General features: G+C 52.3%; 2 protein-coding genes across 2 annotated transcripts; one reads left to right on the forward strand and one right to left on the reverse strand.

Moving 5' to 3' along the window:
* Positions 1-1,276: 1,276 nt before the first annotated feature.
* Positions 1,277-2,827, reverse strand: LOC131215640 (small ribosomal subunit protein uS2). Its single transcript, XM_058210034.1, has 3 exons — positions 2,759-2,827; positions 2,119-2,366; positions 1,277-2,051 (listed from the first exon to the last, which is right to left on the reverse strand). The coding sequence occupies exons 2-3, from the start codon at positions 2,335-2,337 to the stop codon at positions 1,398-1,400; spliced, it is 873 nt and encodes a 290-aa protein (XP_058066017.1). The 5' UTR covers positions 2,338-2,366; positions 2,759-2,827; the 3' UTR covers positions 1,277-1,397.
* A 10,191-nt stretch (positions 2,828-13,018) lies between these two features.
* On the forward strand, positions 13,019-17,542 carry LOC131216434 (histone-lysine N-methyltransferase SETD1B). Its single transcript, XM_058210925.1, has 3 exons — positions 13,019-13,293; positions 13,859-14,304; positions 16,706-17,542. The coding sequence occupies exons 1-3, from the start codon at positions 13,061-13,063 to the stop codon at positions 17,335-17,337; spliced, it is 1,311 nt and encodes a 436-aa protein (XP_058066908.1). The 5' UTR covers positions 13,019-13,060; the 3' UTR covers positions 17,338-17,542.
* The last annotated feature ends 532 nt before the right edge of the window (positions 17,543-18,074 follow it).

An 18,074-nucleotide genomic window follows, 5' to 3' on the forward strand; every position in this document is an offset into this window, starting at 1 on the left:
ATAAGAACGCACACCGGTGAGAAGCCATTCCAGTGTAATGTCTGTGACAAAGCGTTTCATGCGAAAAACTACCTGCGTTGTCATATGAACATTCACAAGAAAGATCAACATCAATGTCCGCAGTGTCCACAAAAGTTCGCAAAGTTAGATCGACTAAAAATTCACATCACTGCGCACATTAGTGGGAAGCCATTCCAGCGTAAACTCAGTGACAAAGAGTTCCATGCGGCATTCAACTTGGCTCTCCATTCGAAAATTCACAACAAGGATCGGGAAAATTCATAACGAGGATTCACAATTGATGCTGTCCAGTATCCTCCGTGTCCACAAAAAGTTTGCGCTGCTAATTCATCTAAAGAATCACAGAACGACGCACATCGGTTACAAGCCATTCGAGTGTAAAGTATGATGTAAAGCGTTCCGTGCGAAAGCCATCCTTTATAGGCGTATGGACAATCACAAAAAACGAACTAGAACAAGGGCCTGCGACAGCATTCTGAAATTCACAAGCACAGACAACATGACTCAGATCAAGCCGGAATGCGACTGCCCATCGCCATTTATTCGTTACAATAAAGTACTAAAGTAATTATTTGATAATTATACTTATACTAGGAATTATTGTGTCAATAGTTCGATACGATCGATACGCTGTATCCGAGACTGTAGGGCTGACAGTCAACCTGGGAGGTCCGTCCTCCGCCGCTCACTAGGTGCCGGTGGGCGTATTAACAGCCTATGCTGCGCCCGTAGGCGATCTCTGTCGATCGCCGTTCCGAAGCGGTTACGCATTCTGCAACGCATTCGATATGCGACCGATATTCGATATCCAGTTGACTCTCGTGTGTCCCTGTGACTGCTAATGACGAGCACTGCAGCACCTCCGTCTTCTGGGGACAGATTCGTTTCTATTCACCAATGTACCGTCCGGATGGACTCTTCGGCAACTATGCTGGTATGACTACGTGCCACCAACGACGGGACGCTCCGCACACCCTCTGGGAACAGAATGAACTTAAGACATCGCCTGCGGAATCCGTCATTCATAGATAAATCCTCTGCTTTGCCTAGTTTAAATGAATGATTTTTAAATAAAATTAAAAATTGGCCTATGAAATGTGAACAGCAACGCTCGCCTTCTATTATTCTATGGCCGTCATGAACGCCGTCGACGAGTGGAATTTTTAATCATGATACTAAGCTGTTAGGTCGTTCTGATTTTACTGATGTTTTGCGGAGAAAAAGTGCAAATAAAGCAGACACACACATATATTATGTGTATTTTCAGAATGAATTTTTTATTCGGTTCCTCCAGTTTTCGAGCGACCATCCACGTGCGTCTTACGATGCATCGCGACGCGCCGACCACCGCCGACCGGTGTCTATGGCTGGACACCTTAGAAACCTCCCCAGGAGGCAGCACCGGCCACTGGTGCAGCGGTATCATCCTCGTTCCAATCATCCCCCTGTCCACCGACCGGGCGCACCACCGCTGGGGCGGCCGCAGGCGGCACAGCAGCGACGTTAGCGGTGGTATCTTCGCCTCCCCAGTTGGTGGGTTCATCCTGCACCACCTGCTCCTCCGGGTAGGTGTCCTTTACCGGAGGCGGGGCAGCAGCCTCGATGGCAGCCTGTTCCTTCTCCGCATCGTCCGGATCGCGGAAGAAGAACAGATCGGGCATGATGTCCCACTTGTCGTGCGCAATCTTGCCACGCAGACGGAGCACCTCGCGGGCCAGCAGCCACCACATCAGGCCGATCGAGTGCGTCGACTTGGTATTGCACGGGATGGCAATGTCGACAAACTTGAGCGGCGAATCGGTGTTGCAGAAAGCGATGACCGGAATGTTGACGTAGGACGCCTCGGTCACGGGCTGGTGATCGGTCAGCGGATCGGTGACGATCAGCAGACGCGGCTCGCGGAAAGCCGTCTGGATCTGGTTGGTGAAGGCACCGGGCGTGAACCGACCGGCAATCGGAGTCGCCGCCGTGTAGTGGGCGAACTTCAGGACGGCACGCTGACCGTACGGACGGGACGAGATGGCGTAGATCTGCCAGGGGTGGGGAAAGAAATGTGAGACGTTTGTCCAATCTCCGCCCATCATTGCCCGTGCGTACCTCTCCCGGGTGTTCGATGCTGGCGATGCAACGGGCAGCCAGCAGCAGCTTCTCGTACGTGCGCCCAAGGTTGATAATGTGGACACCATCCGTTCGGCGCTTGTAGACGTACTGCTCCATCTGGAAGTTGACCGAGGTGCTTCCGATGTGCGTCGTCGCGGCCAACATCTTCGTCACGTCATCCTCCTTCAGTGCTAGAATATCTAGATTTCCCGACATCGTTCCGTTAATGGGGAGCAACGGTTAACCTGCGAAAGACCGGAAAACAGTGCCTTAGTGAGGTTAGGTTAAAGTGGCGACGCTATTTTGTCGACAAATCTGCGGCAAACCCAAGGCCAACAGCGCCGTCTTAGCTATCGTTTACAATGCGAAGCTATTTATTTAACTCATTTCGGTAGAGCAGTGCGGCGCAAGGGCTTTTAATAGTTATCGTGTAAACATAACGTCGCATGTTTTGCTACGTGCCATGTGCGTCCTAATGTTCGCGTGATTTGGTGCACCATTCACACTCTGATCCGCTTCTTTCGATGGCTGTACACTGGCGACTTTCTCGTCGGTTAACGGCCGAACTTGGCTGATCACTTTTCAGGTGAAATACAAAAAGAAATCATCGAAAAATAAGGTAATATATTTTACTTACGTAGTGAATGCCACAGGGAATAAAAGTTGAAAGGACGAGTTGACAGCTCTTGCCGTTCGCCGCCGCGTTTAGTACAGTTTAGCACAGCGAGCTGAATTTCGAACAACGGTGGCGCTGTCATTGGAATGACAGTTCAGTGGCTGGATTAAAAAAGCGGCTCGGTATTCAAATTATCCGTTCAAACAGGAACGGGAATCAAGAGGAATGATTTCTACGGATAACATTTGGCACTTAGCGTTAAAGTTGGCAAGGATCAACGATTGCACACAGTTTAATTTTTGGCGAAACTTTACCACTGCTAAAATAATATTAAGCCGTTGCGTCGAGTCCTTCTCCAAAGGAGTGAACTGAAGTAAAGACGTTTGGTCGATTGTGTTGCATCCACATTTCTCAACGCACAAAAATGCACAGAATGGGCAATTTGCAAACCACGACGGCGAACGGAACAGCGACCACACGGTGAACTTTTGCTTCGACTGTTTGTCTGACACGATTGAGTGGGCACATGTGCGCCATTTAGAATTTTACGTTATTTACGACACCAACCAATCGAAGGCTTCCGGTCTGCGTGCTGCGAAAGCGAGTTTCTGGTGGGACCACTCTGCGCTGTGCTCTGCAGTGTTTCGTTGAGATTCGTCGGGGTGAACAGTGTTGTGTTGGGCTTGGGTTCCTGGGCATTCCGTAGATCGATTTGATGCGACCAAAGCAAAGAAGTGTGATACCTCGCAGCAAAATGCCGATTCCGGTGAGCCGAAACTACACGATTAGGCTTAAGAAAACGTTACCTGCACTACATCCAATCCCGTTGCGATACTGCACGATCAGGCGGATGGTGCCGGCGGAGGACGTGCCAATAGAAGGTGAATGTTTTTTGGATCTTTTGGGACGATAGGAAAACCGTTTTTAATCTTTTCGGTTGCCTTTCAGTAAGGCCTCGGGTGGCAAATCGAAATGGCCAGCAAGCAAACCACTGCACCAATTTGCACAACCTTCGACGACTGGTGAAGATCGTCGCAAAAGTGTGGAGTGAGCGGCTTAAAAAGAACTAAACGTCTGGCCAGCTTTAGGTGAGTGCAAATTAAAATTGAATTCTTAAAACTTTAAACTGAATGATGCAAATTGTTGGAAGCTTAATATGGAGCTTAATGAACAGGCGATGGTCGCGAGACGGGATCGTTCCGATTCGATTTTGTTTTTGATGAACACGTAATCGAGTGTGACTAATTGTGGGGGTTCATTGGAACTTCCTCGTTGAAAGTTTCCCACTTTCCGGTACCACAAGCAGCGTTGTAGATTTTGCTTGGCCGAAGGAAAAAGAAACTAAAACAACGACTACGAACCAACGAAGGAACCAAACTCCATCCAAGAGTTTCATTTCCGCGGGAACTACCCGACGTAAATTAGGTGCTAAATGGGCGACTCTGTTTTTACCGTGGATCGCTCGTCGATTGCGATGGCCGTCTTATTAGCGGGAGGGGGGACCATTTGTTAAGTGAATTCAGTAAGGCCGGGCGTCGAACGTAGCGCAGACAGGGAACCATTGTTTCGTGACAGTGTAAATTGGTTTCACCGCGTATCAGGCTTTTACACGTCCGATGCGAGGCGGCCACTTGTTAAGAGACCATTTCCCCCGCGAGGCGGACATGAGCCGGGTAACATGGCGATCGTTATGTTTCGAAAAAGGTCACTCAATCATTCACGGCTCGGTCGGTGTGCTGTGGTAGCGTGTAGCGTTGATTAAGAGCTGCCAAAAGTGGGAATTAAAGTGAAGGGAATCGCTTCGCTTCTTGAAAGCGAAAGTCCGGTGGCATAGCAGTCCAGAGTGAGCCATCAATTGGGAATCACGGATTGGCAATCACTTTTTCAATCGATTCACTTTTTGGCACCCACGGCACGGAATCATTGGCGACCTTGAAATTCGAGTTGAGAATTGTTCGCCAAAATAAAAGCACAATAATTGAATCACTAGTTGGTTAGTAATATGATCGGTTTCTGGATTCTGGAGCCGATTCGTGCGATTCGTGGCCAAAACGTTGTGTAACGAGTGTGTAAGTTTTTTTTGTAGTTTTAAGCACTGAAAAGTAAGCATTAGAAAAATCGCCACTCAAAAGCGCGCACGAACGCGAATAACGGCCGATAAACGCGGTGCGCAACGGGGCAGCGCATAATGGGTGGGCACCACCACGTTTATGTGGCAGTCTATCAAAATGTGCAAAAAAGGAGCGCATTTCGACTCTTCATCACTCTGCGGTCTCCAATAAACGACGTTTCACATCGTTTGTTGTGATGCGCGCGCCGAATAAACCGATTATTCAACCCGCTGTCCGACCGAGTGCAAAGATCCACCGTCCGAACGTGCCGGAGTACCGCGGAGGTCGGAGCACCACCAGCCATCCAGCAGATAGTGTGTGATATTGAAATTTGATAGGCGCAATGGGTTGCGCAACGTCGTAACGTGATTATCGCACATTTGACGGGAGTTTGTGCCGAACGGTCAGCGAGCGTGAGCCCTCAATGCTGTATTGCGGGACTTTCTTACAGATTCCTTTTTTTCCCGGTTTATTAATAACAGGCACAGTGGGCTTTCCTGCTACATTTTCCGCTGCAATTTTATGAGCCTTCTCACGGGTGCCGAAAACCAAACACGCGATCGCGATCGTCCGCCCTTGCGTTGAGCCGTTTCGGGGTGGGCTCTAATGTGAATTTTCAGGGCCTACTTAGCAGCACATCGAAGACGGGGCGCGAGGTCACATAAGCATGGGCCGCAGCAGCATCGATTAGTGCGTGAAAAGTTGGGGAAAGGTTTCCATCTCCATTTTTCTCGCTTTTCACGAGCCGGCCAATGGTCAAGAGCCGACCACAACGAAAGAAAGTTGTAAAGTGAGAGAAACGACGGGTTTGACGTTTGTTTGTTGAAGTGGATAGGCGCGCCCGTGGAGCATAACTCGGCCGAGGGGAATCGGATGGCACGGTCCGTTGCACGCGCCCTACGCGCCCGTGAGGATGGTCCGTGAGTCGCGTGAGTCGCATTATTCATGCTTTTTCGTTGGAAATTCAACCATTCGAACGTTCCGCCCTCTACCGGCCGCCGGGAGGTTCGACTTGACAAGCGACGGATGAAATAAAATTTGAGAAGAAACTAGAAAGCCGACACGTTTATGGAGTCTGGCTCTCCAGGCTCCTACGGTTACGGCACTGAGTGAGTGCGCGAAAAAGGCACGCCGAGGGCCGCCACGGGTTTTGTTAGTAAAACGCGGCTGTTTCGGGGTTAGAATTTTATTGCCCCCGTCTCGTCGGGACGATTCCGTCACGGCGCCACGGCGGGGGATGATCTCAATTGCAACAATCGAACCGATCCCATTAGGTCATGGAGGCGAAGGGGAGTACGCTTTCGAGGAGAGGCCCCACCGAAGAGTGGCCATCAGCGGAAAATGGGAGGGAAAATAGTTTTCGCGGGGGCCAAATTTGGGCCAAGCCCCATCGTGCCACGTAACATACACATCGACCACCCCTTTCTTCGCAGGCTGGACAATTAGGGGTGCAATTGAGCCGCGGGTCAAGCGCCACGGGCGTCAATTGCTATTAATAGTTTCGGTGGCCAAAGAGCGAGAGCGAGAGAGATACCGTGTTTAGGGTCAGGTGCCGCAATTTGGAATATTTATCCTTGGGATCACGAGCGCAAGCGACACGTGCACTCCGTCCGTTATCATTACGCACCGTTTTTTTCGGTTTTGAACGGCCGCGCTCTCGGTGTGATCGGCATGAAAATGCGCCACTAATGGGTTTCTGCGAAAGAAAGTGGACGACTTTTCGAATCGTGTTCATTTCTCTCTCTCTCGCGCGCGCGCGCGATCGTTCACTCGATCGAGCGTTCATTCCACGCGGCCGGCGCAGGTTCATTCGTGGCGGACGAGAGACGGGCGCGCGCGCGCGTTGGAAACGCGTGCGGTCAGTTCACTGGAAACCGGAGGTCGGAAAACACGGTCGCGTTTTCAGAGTGCCGCGCGCCGTGACTGATCGTGCGATCGTGATAGAATGGTGTACAGTTATCAACAGTTGGCAAACGCAAAGTGAAACTGTTTTCAAGGTACGCAGAGCGGCGGCGTCCACCGGAGCGTGGCAGTTTGGCGTTGTGGCGATTTATGATTTGGCCACCCGAATGTGGGCCGTGCAAATCGTGAAACCCTTTTTGTCTCGAGCGAAGCTGGGCAATATTTTAACAACCAAACCAAATATGCGCCGCGCAGTGTCGATGACCGTCCGCCGTGGGGCCGTGTTTTTCCTGTCCGCTCCGTCCGGGGCGTTTTCTTCGCGTGTTTCGGTTTTCCGCTGCCCGGTGGACGATTAATATTTGGATTGCCTGCTGGGGGGGTTTTTGTCGGTCGGGCTCGCTCCGGTTTTTTCGGGCAGGAGGTTCGAGTCTGCATGCGATCTTTAACTGCGCTGTGCTGTCGGTGAATGCAGGTTCCGTCTTGTTCGTTGGCTACGGCTCTTACGCGCGAATAATCTTTTAAGCGGGAATGGCCCCCCCACTGTTGGAGCGTGAAATGTAAATTGAATTTGTGATGAAGAAAGTGATCAAACGGCGTGTCGGCAAATGAATCGGCCTTGTATTTCTCAAAAACCCATCCATTTTTCACAGCCCCATCAAAGTGCCCCATCCGACGGGTGAATGAAGTGAACTAATCGTGGCCAAGCGGCAGTAGGAGCGGAATTTTTGGCGCAATCGAAGGACGCATCGGGTGCCCCCGGGGGCCCGGAAGGTAACAGAACGCCTCGATAAGTGGACCGGCTCAGAACCGAACCGTTCCGATTCCGAAATTATTGCGCGCCCGTCTAATGCTTCGCTTCAGTGCACAGGAGGAACTGGTTTCCAAACTTCAAATCACTCGAAAACGGTTCCGTGACGACAGGCCCGGCGGCGAGGCCCGCTTTGAAGGTTACCCACCCAGAAGCAGCCACTAATGTTGTCCTTCTCCAACAACACCCCGCGGGGTGGACCCCATCTTGTGGTCCATATTTATGAGCGGCCTTTTCTATTTGTTATAAGCCAGGCCGGTGTCCAATTACGGTGGGTTCAGAAATTTGCCCAAAACCCCATTTTCTCACGGCGCCTGGACACTTGCGCTCTCTGCTGGGGCGATGGTTGGGATTCCCTTGCTTTCTTCACTTTCACCGTGGACACGCTGTGCGGGTGCGAAATGGCCAGCGAGATAACAGGGCCAGATCCAGAAGCACGGCACGGGATGGAGAGAGAAAAAGAGCTCGCCCGTTCGGCCGAACCGCCCTGTTCCGGAAGAGTAAAATTATCCCCTCGGTTAGGGGCTTAGTGGCCACTTAAGATACGGCCACTACGGATACGGTTTCCCAACATTGAGTGGGGCGGTTCATATTCCGATACACACGCTGGCGATCGCGGAACATCTAAACAGGGCGTGCTCCCACAGTATGGCCCCCCAGGGGACAGACCAGGGATTGATTTGTGCGATTAGTCCGGGCTCAATTTCCCGAAAACTTTCTCCCTTAGTGTGTGGCTTTGGGGCACGGATCAGAATAGATATTTCATCATCTCTTCGGTTCACACGCGTCTTACGCGCACATTACGCAAGCAGAACGTGTCTACGCCATGAGCTGGCGCGTTTGCATCTTTGACCCCCACTCGATCGTTGATGGTGTAACGCGCTGGTGTCATCCTACATTTATTTCTTAACCAACGAGCAGCGATCGAGGAGAACGTTCTGCGGATGGTCGTCCTTGAGTTCGCCGTGGATGGTCACGCGTCGCGGGATGATCTTCGCGCGCGTTGGAGTTTGCAAAAGTTGTCCTCTCACCGGCTGGGATCGAAACACTATCTCTCTCGCGGACGCGGACGATCCCTGCAATAAATCTTCTGAGCACGCGATCTCTTCACGGTGGCGTAGAAATCGGCGATCGGTGGCGCAACAATGATCCCGTTGCGATCAGCAGCTACTTTCCTCAAACCGGGGAGGGGAGTCTGATGATCTTCTTCCCTCTCAACAAACAATGCGCGGTTTGATGAGGCGAACAGAATCTCGCCAATCACGCATCGCGTGACGCCATGATTATGAACCGGGCGTGCGTCCAACGAGAGGCTGATTCTTCGGGCGAGCCCAAACCCGCGGCCATTTCCGTCGGTGCAAGTGCAACAATATAGAGGCACTTTTGGGCAGGAAATCGTGACCCGAAACGCGTCGTCCCGGGATGGCAGCGCAATGGCACGATCGTGACAACGGTGATCGTCGTTACAGTAGGAACCCTTCTACGCCACCGGACCAGCCGTACGGTACTGTAATAATAATATCCGAGCCCATCTCTTCGTATGCCGGGCATGGTCGTCGCATTTGATTGATCACGACATTAGCATAATACGTTTCCGGCATCGTGACATAAGCGCAACCATTTAAAACTCCATTTATTAGGCACCCGGCAGCCTCGGCAGCACCCGTGTATCAAATCCAAACAGCTGTAATTACTTTATTCGCGCCCATAAAACGGGCGATCTTTCGTCTGCGGTCGCAAGAGATTGTGTGAGAAATTTTCCCACTTTCACACGCCGGTTCGGAGGCCAAATGACCCCGGGGCTCCGCAGATTCGTGGCTTCCCAGGCATCTTTTCCTGTCTAACCTGATTGGCGCTGTGGGAAGCTCCATTTGTTTCAACAAAACCCGGCCAGAGATGCTATCGTTTCGGAGTTCATAATTGGCATTAGTGGCAAGTGGCATAATTCGGAGCGTTTGGACAGGGAACTGCCATTCTCCCTAAGCGCTGGCGCTTTCCAACACTTTCGATTGCGACAAGCATTTAGAAGGTGGCTGGCTGGCGGAAGTCAGGGACCGGCTTTCCCGAGCCACGATCGATCACCGAAAATTGCCAACTAAACGCACCGACCGCTCGTTTAGGGGATTCGGATTCGCTGCTTCCAAATGAGTGGCCAATTTGCATGATTTATGGAACCGAAGACCGGGACCGAAGATCGCGAAACTTATGCGATCGAGTGTTTCGGAAAGGTTCATACACGAAAAGCAGCATGGAGGGATTGGAAACATTAAACGAAAATGTGGGCCCATAAATGGGAGAGTTCAACGCTGAAGACGATCTCGGAAGTCGACGTCGACGGGTTTGCAGCCCGAACCGGTTGGCGGACCATTTTGCAACCGGAAATCGTTAGAGCTCGAGCTCCGTTAGAGTGCTTCGGACAGGAGACACGTTTCAGAGGAAGAAAATTAGTTGATGACTGGATGAGGATGAGCTGCAAGCCGCCGCCGCGGGTTCGTTTGAAAGCCTTTCACCCGCCGCCCGCCGGGGACGATCACCCGTGAGTTGTTGGTTGTTGGAATAAACACTCAGACGGAAGGGTTTGCCAGTGTTATTTGTCCTATCTTTCGGACCATTAGCAACCGCCTGTAAAGACGCCCTAAAGGGGCCGCAAAGAACCTCCGTTTTGCTGTTTTTGGTGGCTAATTCCATGTCCAGTGGCTACCGCCACGGTGGTCCGTTTTCCGTTTCTGTCCGAAGACCCAAACAAAGCACCAAGAGTGTCATTGAAACGTGAGCCGCGTTTTTGTTTCTCGTTCGGTGAGCTGTCCCACTGGCTACTCTGGCGTTTTGTAGGCCAAGAGCATCATCGGACGAACGTGATTCACCTGCCTGGCGAACCCTAAGACGGAGGCAAAAAACAAATGACGACACAGGGCACTGTTGTTGTTGCCGTGGCTCTGAAGGTTTCTGTGACACTTGCGATCGCACCAACCTGGGTGAAGTAATACAGACCCGCGAACCAGCCAGCCTGGTCAGCCTTTGTTTTTCTTCCAATACGTCTTGGCCTCGGCGTGTGGCGGGTTTTTGTTTTGGCCACGTCGGCCGGACATTGAAACTTCCCATCGTTCGGCCTGCGTTTGCACAATATCAATTCAAAAGGCAAACAATTAAAGCGTGGCTTACAGAGAACGATCGGACGCTCTTCTACGTTGCCTTGGCCCGAGATCTTCTGGCGTATAAGATTTTGGCTGGGTTCGGGGGTTTTAGATTCAATGTTTAGCGGGTTCGTCGCTTGCCGGCACATTGAAGTTGTTTGTGCTAGCTTCGGGTTTCTTTACCCAATTGACGATCATTAATATGATCGTGGTTGCGTGGTTGCGAAACAAAGCTTTGCAAAACCAATGGCTAAGCAAGACGGTTGTTGCTGCTAACGATGCGCCCGTTTATTGATGCGTGCCGCGTTCGACCTTAACCGAATACTGTGAAGGGTGCGGTCCGATCGGGCGGCTAGCATCAGCCTCCCCCAAAAAAAAACGGGGACCCCACATGAGCCGGGTTATCAACACACATAGGCATCGTCGTAGAGGTAGAAAGAAAATATATGCACGCGGAATGCAAACAACGGCATTCATCGCGAAACGAAATCGCGGGGCGCTTGTCTGGCGGAAAAGTGGGTGAAGTCTCTGGGCTGGCTGGTGATGATGGTCAATAATGGCCCCACCGTCGTTAGCTCGATTGTGTAAAACTAGTTTTCTGTCAATAATCGCGTGAGGATCCTCGGGAGCTCGGGTGCGTCGATCATGAGGATCATCATCAGAAGGCACCTCAACGGAGTGTTTGCGCTTCGCATGCACTTCGAGCTCCTCTCCGGGAGAGTGTCCGTGCTTTTCAATAAAGCCATAACAAGCCCCTTCGGTTGTGTCCCTCGGTTGTCCCTTCGCTCTCTCTCTCTCTCTCCCTCTGCTTTCGTTTTAAACTTCCCAAACGGCACGCACGAGGAAAGCTGGATTTCTCTCGTTTTGCTGCCGGCGAAACATTAAGCCAAGGTGTGAAAACATTGAGCTTTTGGAAACGTGCCCCGTACCGGTTGTTGGAACAATTAAAACCCGTTCGGCTCGAGTTGTTTCGCGCTGCGTGACAAGGCCCCCCCCCTAGGCTCGTCGAAAGCAGAAGGTTGAAGAACATAATGAAACTTGGTGAAACTCAGGTTCTGGGGTCGATTTGGTCCGATTATGCTTTGCACCCACCGAGCATCGTACGATCGACAGGAGTGTGACATAAAGTTAAATGGTCATCAAGACGACAACACACGCGATCGGCTTTACTATCGGAGCAATAAAACAACAAACACTTCCGGCGCCACAGCATCGATTGCCAAACCGTGACCGGACCGTGAATTGCTGCCGGCTTGATGTGATCGTGTGGTTGATCGTAAAACGACAACATCATCACCCTGGTTCGCAATTGCAGTGGCTGTGGCCCATGAAAAAGGTGTTTACCGCCCGGTGACGGTGGCCACAATCTTGATTTGACCAGACTCAAGACTCGGCACCACATCTTTCTTTCCCCGATTTGTTCCTATTTCTCGTTTGTGTACTTTCTTGTTTTCTTTCTCTTCCACACTCTCTCGGGTGACAACTCTCGGATCGGTCGATCGGCTTTCACTTTCCCTTTTTTGCCAAAAATAGGGTGAAAAAAGAAACGGTAAAATTAATACTAAGCCCCTTGTTGATGTAATACCCGCCCAAAAGCACCCGCTCCATGTAACGCCGATTGGGCTGCGCTGAAGCAGAACGTGAAATTATTCGTGTGAAAAGATGATTTGTCAACCGATTCGTAATGATTCCCGACGCACGGGCAGTTCAATCGTCGATCGACTCTCGTCGGAATGTGTTTAATTCTGGTGAAAAGCCCGGCCCCCGGTTACATAAAGCCCACTGTTTCCGGAGAGGAAAATCGCTTCGTGAGCCAGGCCACGGCCAGGCTCGGCTCGAACCCAAACATATCATCGTAACGCTTTCCATGATCGCAACGTCGTAGTTTGAAATGTTAAACGAGTGTTACAGGCGACCAACATTGCGGCCCCGAACCGTAACAACACCGTCTGTGGGCAACAGTTTCCATTTAAATTTCACATGCTCCGGACAGCCCGTCCGGTGTTTGTTTCTAATTATCACGGCGACGACGACGATAAGCGGCCAGTGAAACATAAGCATGCTCGGATGCTCCTACGCCTCAGTGGCCACCCGGATCGCATGTTGGGTTGCGATGCGCATGTTGCGCGTGCTGCCGGAGAAAGTTGTTGTTGATCATCGCCGGGTTGTTGGGTTTCGGAGGGGTCCGAAGGTCCGTGGGCAGCCGCACGTTGTGTGGAGCTTTTGGAAAAGTCACCATCTCTCGATTTTCTATTGATCATTTTTAACCGATAAAGATTCCGTTTCCATTCCACATACACTCCACTAGAGTGACCCATAGGCTAGGGGAGCTGGAGCGCACTGTAGTCGTTTAAACCGCCACGGAGCCATGCCAGCGTACGACAGCTTCACGTCGTCCCGCGGACGAACGGAATCGATCTACTACACGGCCAAGGAGTACGATTCGGCTGACGGCGACGAGTCCGACTATGGCCACGGACGAGCGCCACCGCCCCCACCGCCACCACCACCGCACATCTTCGAGGACACATCGCCGACCACCATCTTCAACCGGCGATACGTCGATCCGTGGGATATGGAGAACTACGTCTACATTCGCAAGTAAGTCCACGGGCGCACGGGCAATGCAAATAGAATTCAGGCCGCTGCCAAGGTTGTGGAATTAATAATTAACCGTTAATTTAATTCACATTCTGCGATGGACGACTCGGAGGTGTGTAATAGATGCCAATCCAACCTAGGAGGTCAGATGTGCCTCATTGTGCAGTGCTAATGGCACACTTTCCGATCGTTCGATCGATCGCACAAAACGAACGGACGAAGTTGTTGAGGGCGCAAGGTGCATAAATTATGGCCGGCAGAGTTCTTTTCTGTCGCCCGAGAAGAACCGGTACCCCGGGATTCTAGGTGCGTCGAGAATGGCTCCTCGAATGGCACCACATTCCAATGCGCCCCGGAGGGCGCATCTCGTAAAGCTGGGGACTGGTCCTGACTCGAGTCCGGTTAATTGTACCGTTGGCGACGGCAACATTAATTAGTGTCCGTCAACGCAACCGGGCCATTTTATGCAGATTCTTACGCTGGCGGGGCCCGCAGCTAAGCTACCGTGAAGCACGGCGATGTGTATAATTTCGTCGGACTCTAATTCTGATTCCCTCGTTCGCAGGCATGTGCTCGACCCGGCGTCCGAGACGTCCGAGGTTTCCCCGTCACCGGCCGGCGAGCCGATCCAGTCCAAGTTCTACTACGTGCCCGGGGAGCTGAACGGTCTCGGCGAGTGTCTCGAGTGCGGTTCGAGCGCCGAAGAACCCGAGTTCGAGCCAGAGTTCTCCGAGTCCGAGCTGGAACTGGTTGGCCAGCAGCAGCAGCAGCAGCAGCAACACCGACAACTTCTACTGGAGGCCAGTGATGGCCACAACTCCGCGACTCCCCGGATGATGGACGGGATGGAACTGGAGCGAGTGGCCGGAGAGGAACCGGAACCGAGCGAGCTGGAGGAAGGCGACGAAGAGCAGGAAGACGAAGAGGACGGATTCTACACCGAACGGTACGACACCGTGATGGACGAGGACAGCATCGGAGGAGACGAGCTCGTCTACAGCTCATACACCGGTAGGTGGGGTGCATGAGGGCCAGGGACCAGAGGGCCGCGAGTTATTAACCCGGGTGCCGGATGTCGGTCCGATGATCGCTTCCTGAAGGGCTTACGGTCCGTAATTACTCGCCATTTAACGCCGAACGCTACGGGGAGTCGTTGGCGCCCGCTGCGCACCACGCAGGAGTCAGGAAAGTAGGCCGCGGACGATGGAGGACAGCGGCCAGAAATGGCACAAACTCAAGTGTGTGCGGTGGCCCGCTCCTATATCGGTCATCGAGCGGGATTCTAGGCGCCTCTAGTCGCGGTGGCAAACCTGTTCCGAGAGACCAGTTCCGAGAGCCACAGAACCAGATGCGTTGATGGTCTTCTGTCGGTTTCCCTTCGCAGATAGATGTTGAACCGCTGCGTCTAACAAGGCCTCAAGATGCAGAAAGGGCTTGGCAAATGGTTGTGTCTTCCGCAAAATCTGTGGAAAACATTGGCAGGAGAAACCGATTGCGTGTGTCCCCGCAAGAACTCACCAATTGGCCGGCCGGCATGCGGTAACTCCGCTAATTGATCCCAGTTCGCCCTAAACATAATCGCCACGAGCGCCGAAAACTTGTGCAAAAAGACCAAACCAATTGACCGCGCTGCTGGCTGCGTAACCGGCTCTGCGTTTCATCATCGCGGCGCAGAAAGTGGAGCGCAGTTAAACCGGTCAGAAGTACGCCAGCGGGTCGCTGGCGATGGATTGCTCTCTGGATTCCGGCGGCCACCCCGGTATGTCACCGATAAAAAAGCCCGGGTGCTCCAATTACGGAACGCCAAACCGATTACATGCCACGTTAGGTGCGAACCGACGTGGCCTTGTGGGTTTTTGTGGACGGCTTAATTCTTCGATACGCCGTAGCCGTTGCTAGTCAAACCGCGACCATATTTCGCCAACGAGTCGCGACGGCATTCAGATCGGTCCGTCGGGTTGCAAAAATTAAATGGAATTATTTGGCTACATTTAACAAAAATCGAAACTTACCTTTCGACAGCGCCCCAATGGCTACTAGATCGCCATGGCAACGAGCGAATGACAGCTGGTGCTTGTTTCTCCAACGCTACGAGTGGCGCTTCAAGACCGAAAAATTGAAGTGATTACTTTCTTTGGCCGCCGCGGGTCAGTGAGTCTGTTGAGTAATGCGCTCGCGCTCGCGTCTATTTGTTTGCTAGAATACGCAACAACGCACAACGTGAACAAACAACAGACGACGAACCGGGTGTGGGATTGGCCCCGGTCTCGGCCCCGGCGCTCGTCGACGATTCCTTCCAGTCACGGCTGTCAGTCAGAGCCGCTGAGATCGGGCCTTTCTCGAGCCGTATGCAAAGCGAACTAACCTGGCAACGGAACTTTGACCAACATACTACAAAACACGGAGGCGGGCGGGCAAAACAGGAAACCCGAACCCGGGCGAACACGGGTTTAAAACAGCGATCGGTCGGTCGGACGGCCGATCGGTCGGCGTGTGTCTTCCCATTTCCTCGGTCCGCGGCCGGTTTCCGCGTTACCGCGAGGGCCCGCTCTGTGGAGAAAAGTGACGCGATCGGGGCCACTAACCGCTACAAGTGGCCCTTACCACTTTCGACGAGCAACGAACCGAACCGAAGCCAACGGCCCTCGCCCGGGTTGGCCTCGCTGGTCGCGATCGACGCACTGGCTGCGCCATTTGCGGTGTGCTCTCGTATCAGTGCGGATCGTCGTCGTTCGGAGTGACGTCCCGGTCCCGGTTCCGGTTTTGGCACGCGTCCCGTGCTCCCGTGGCCTAGTGGTCTATTTCGGTGGGGGGGAGCGCGCACAATAGAACACCCCTCTCGTGTGAAGAACAAGTGTTGTGCCCGTGGCGCATAGACCGTGCGAAGGTTACTCTCTCTAGTTTCCTCAACCCGACGACGATAATGCACGAAAAGCGCCCAGAATTGGTGGTACGGGTGCGGTGTAAGTAAGCCCACGGCTCAAAGCGTCAACTCATTTGTAAACGGTTTAACCTCGAGTGGGAGAATGTGTGAGCGCAATTAACCCTCCCGATAATGGTTCCTGGTTCGTTGAAGTGATCAGCGAAATAATTTCTCTCCGCACCGGCAGGCGTAGCAGGCGTCCTGTAACGGTCGCCATGTCCGTGCGCAACCTGCCCTCAGGCGATCGCAAGGTTCGACCATGTGCGACGATCATCGAATTAATTGCCGGTCTCCGGGTCCAAAATCACTGTCATTGGTTCGATTTAATTAGCGCCGCGTTTGGCCATCAGCCGATGCCGACTAGGGCTTTCGATTTCGCGGGGTCCGGTTTCAATGAAAACGATTCGTTATTCGACTAAGGGGGATTAAAAGAAAGGACACGGAGGCAGCCAAAAAACTAATTCTCTCCCATTCCCGCGTATGTTTTAGATTTGGAAACTTCGTCCACAGAACAGCCGAGTTCGTGCGACAGTTCAATGTCGGCGCTGCGCCTGCACACGCCCGGCTTTGGCAAGAGCAGTAGGCGGCCGATCGTGCTGCCGAAACCGCTGCCGCAGCTGGAGTTTCCGGGGCCACCGTCGTACGAGTACTACGAGCCGAGCTGCTGCTACATGCCGTTGCCACCGCCGCCGCCGCCGCCTCCGCCGCCACCGCACCACGTGGCCAGTCACTACCACCATCATCCGCACCACCACCACCCGCTCGCGTCGCCACCGTCGATCGCCGGGACGATCCTGTCCGAGGACCACCACAACTACTACACGCTGAACGACTGTCTCGAGTGCGCCCGGCAGGAAGCGGAACACGTGCCACTGTACGCGACCACCAGCAGCGCCAGCCCGACCCGCCGACGGTCCCGCAGCGTGAGCGTCGTGAGCCACAGTATGAGCCTGGCGAGACGCCCGAGCCAGATGCTGGATCCGGCCACCGCCATTGCGATCGCAGCGACCCACGCTAATGTATGTTACACCCCGCAACATTTCAGTCTCAGCAAGAAGGGTCTGCTGCAGATCGACTACTCCTGCAACTGGAACAACCTCGATCGATACATCGCCAAATGAGAGATCCCGTGGCCCGACCGGACCGACCGACAGCCGGAGAGTGTAGCCCTAAGTCTAATTTAACACGTGCACACGTGCAGAACACAGCTCACTGAAATCTTAAATTAAGCCAATCTCACCAATGCAACCACCCCGATCAGTTGTAAAGTATTGTATCGCCAAGTATTGCTGTAAATATGGTTGAACATAATTATTATCACCTGAAGCCAAACGCCTGCCGAACTTTATTGCTTCTATCCGAACTCTACGTTTTGCGCGAATAAAGAAATATGAGAGGAAAGTTTATTGTGGGAGAAAAATCCAAAAAATCGGTTGGAAAATACTGATTTTCAGAAAATTTTGAATTTTGGACAAAATAATGAAGAATGAAAAGAATTATATTTCATTTTGAAGAAGAGGGATTTATTTTGAGTCAGAGTCGACATTTTGCTTATATAATTATACATCATTTATATTATATTTCAACATTGCACTAATTTCTATTTGTTCTATTCTTCGCACTAACTAATCTGTCCTGTCTCCACTAATCTTCCTAACCTAACTGAAACCTAAAGGAAACTTTAGAAACCCACAACCCCCCACGGCCAACGAAGGAAACATTGTTCAAGGTTCCTCAGCAAAGGATTCGGGGAGCGGCACAAACGCTGTTCCAGAAATGCCCACCGGAATCAGGCACAGTTTACAGATCACATCCTTTAATTCATACTTTTCTACGGATATGGATACTTTTGTATGGA

The sequence above is a fragment of the Anopheles bellator genome, chromosome 1 (genome assembly GCF_943735745.2).
Source record: "Anopheles bellator chromosome 1, idAnoBellAS_SP24_06.2, whole genome shotgun sequence".
NCBI lineage: Eukaryota > Metazoa > Arthropoda > Insecta > Diptera > Culicidae > Anopheles > Anopheles bellator.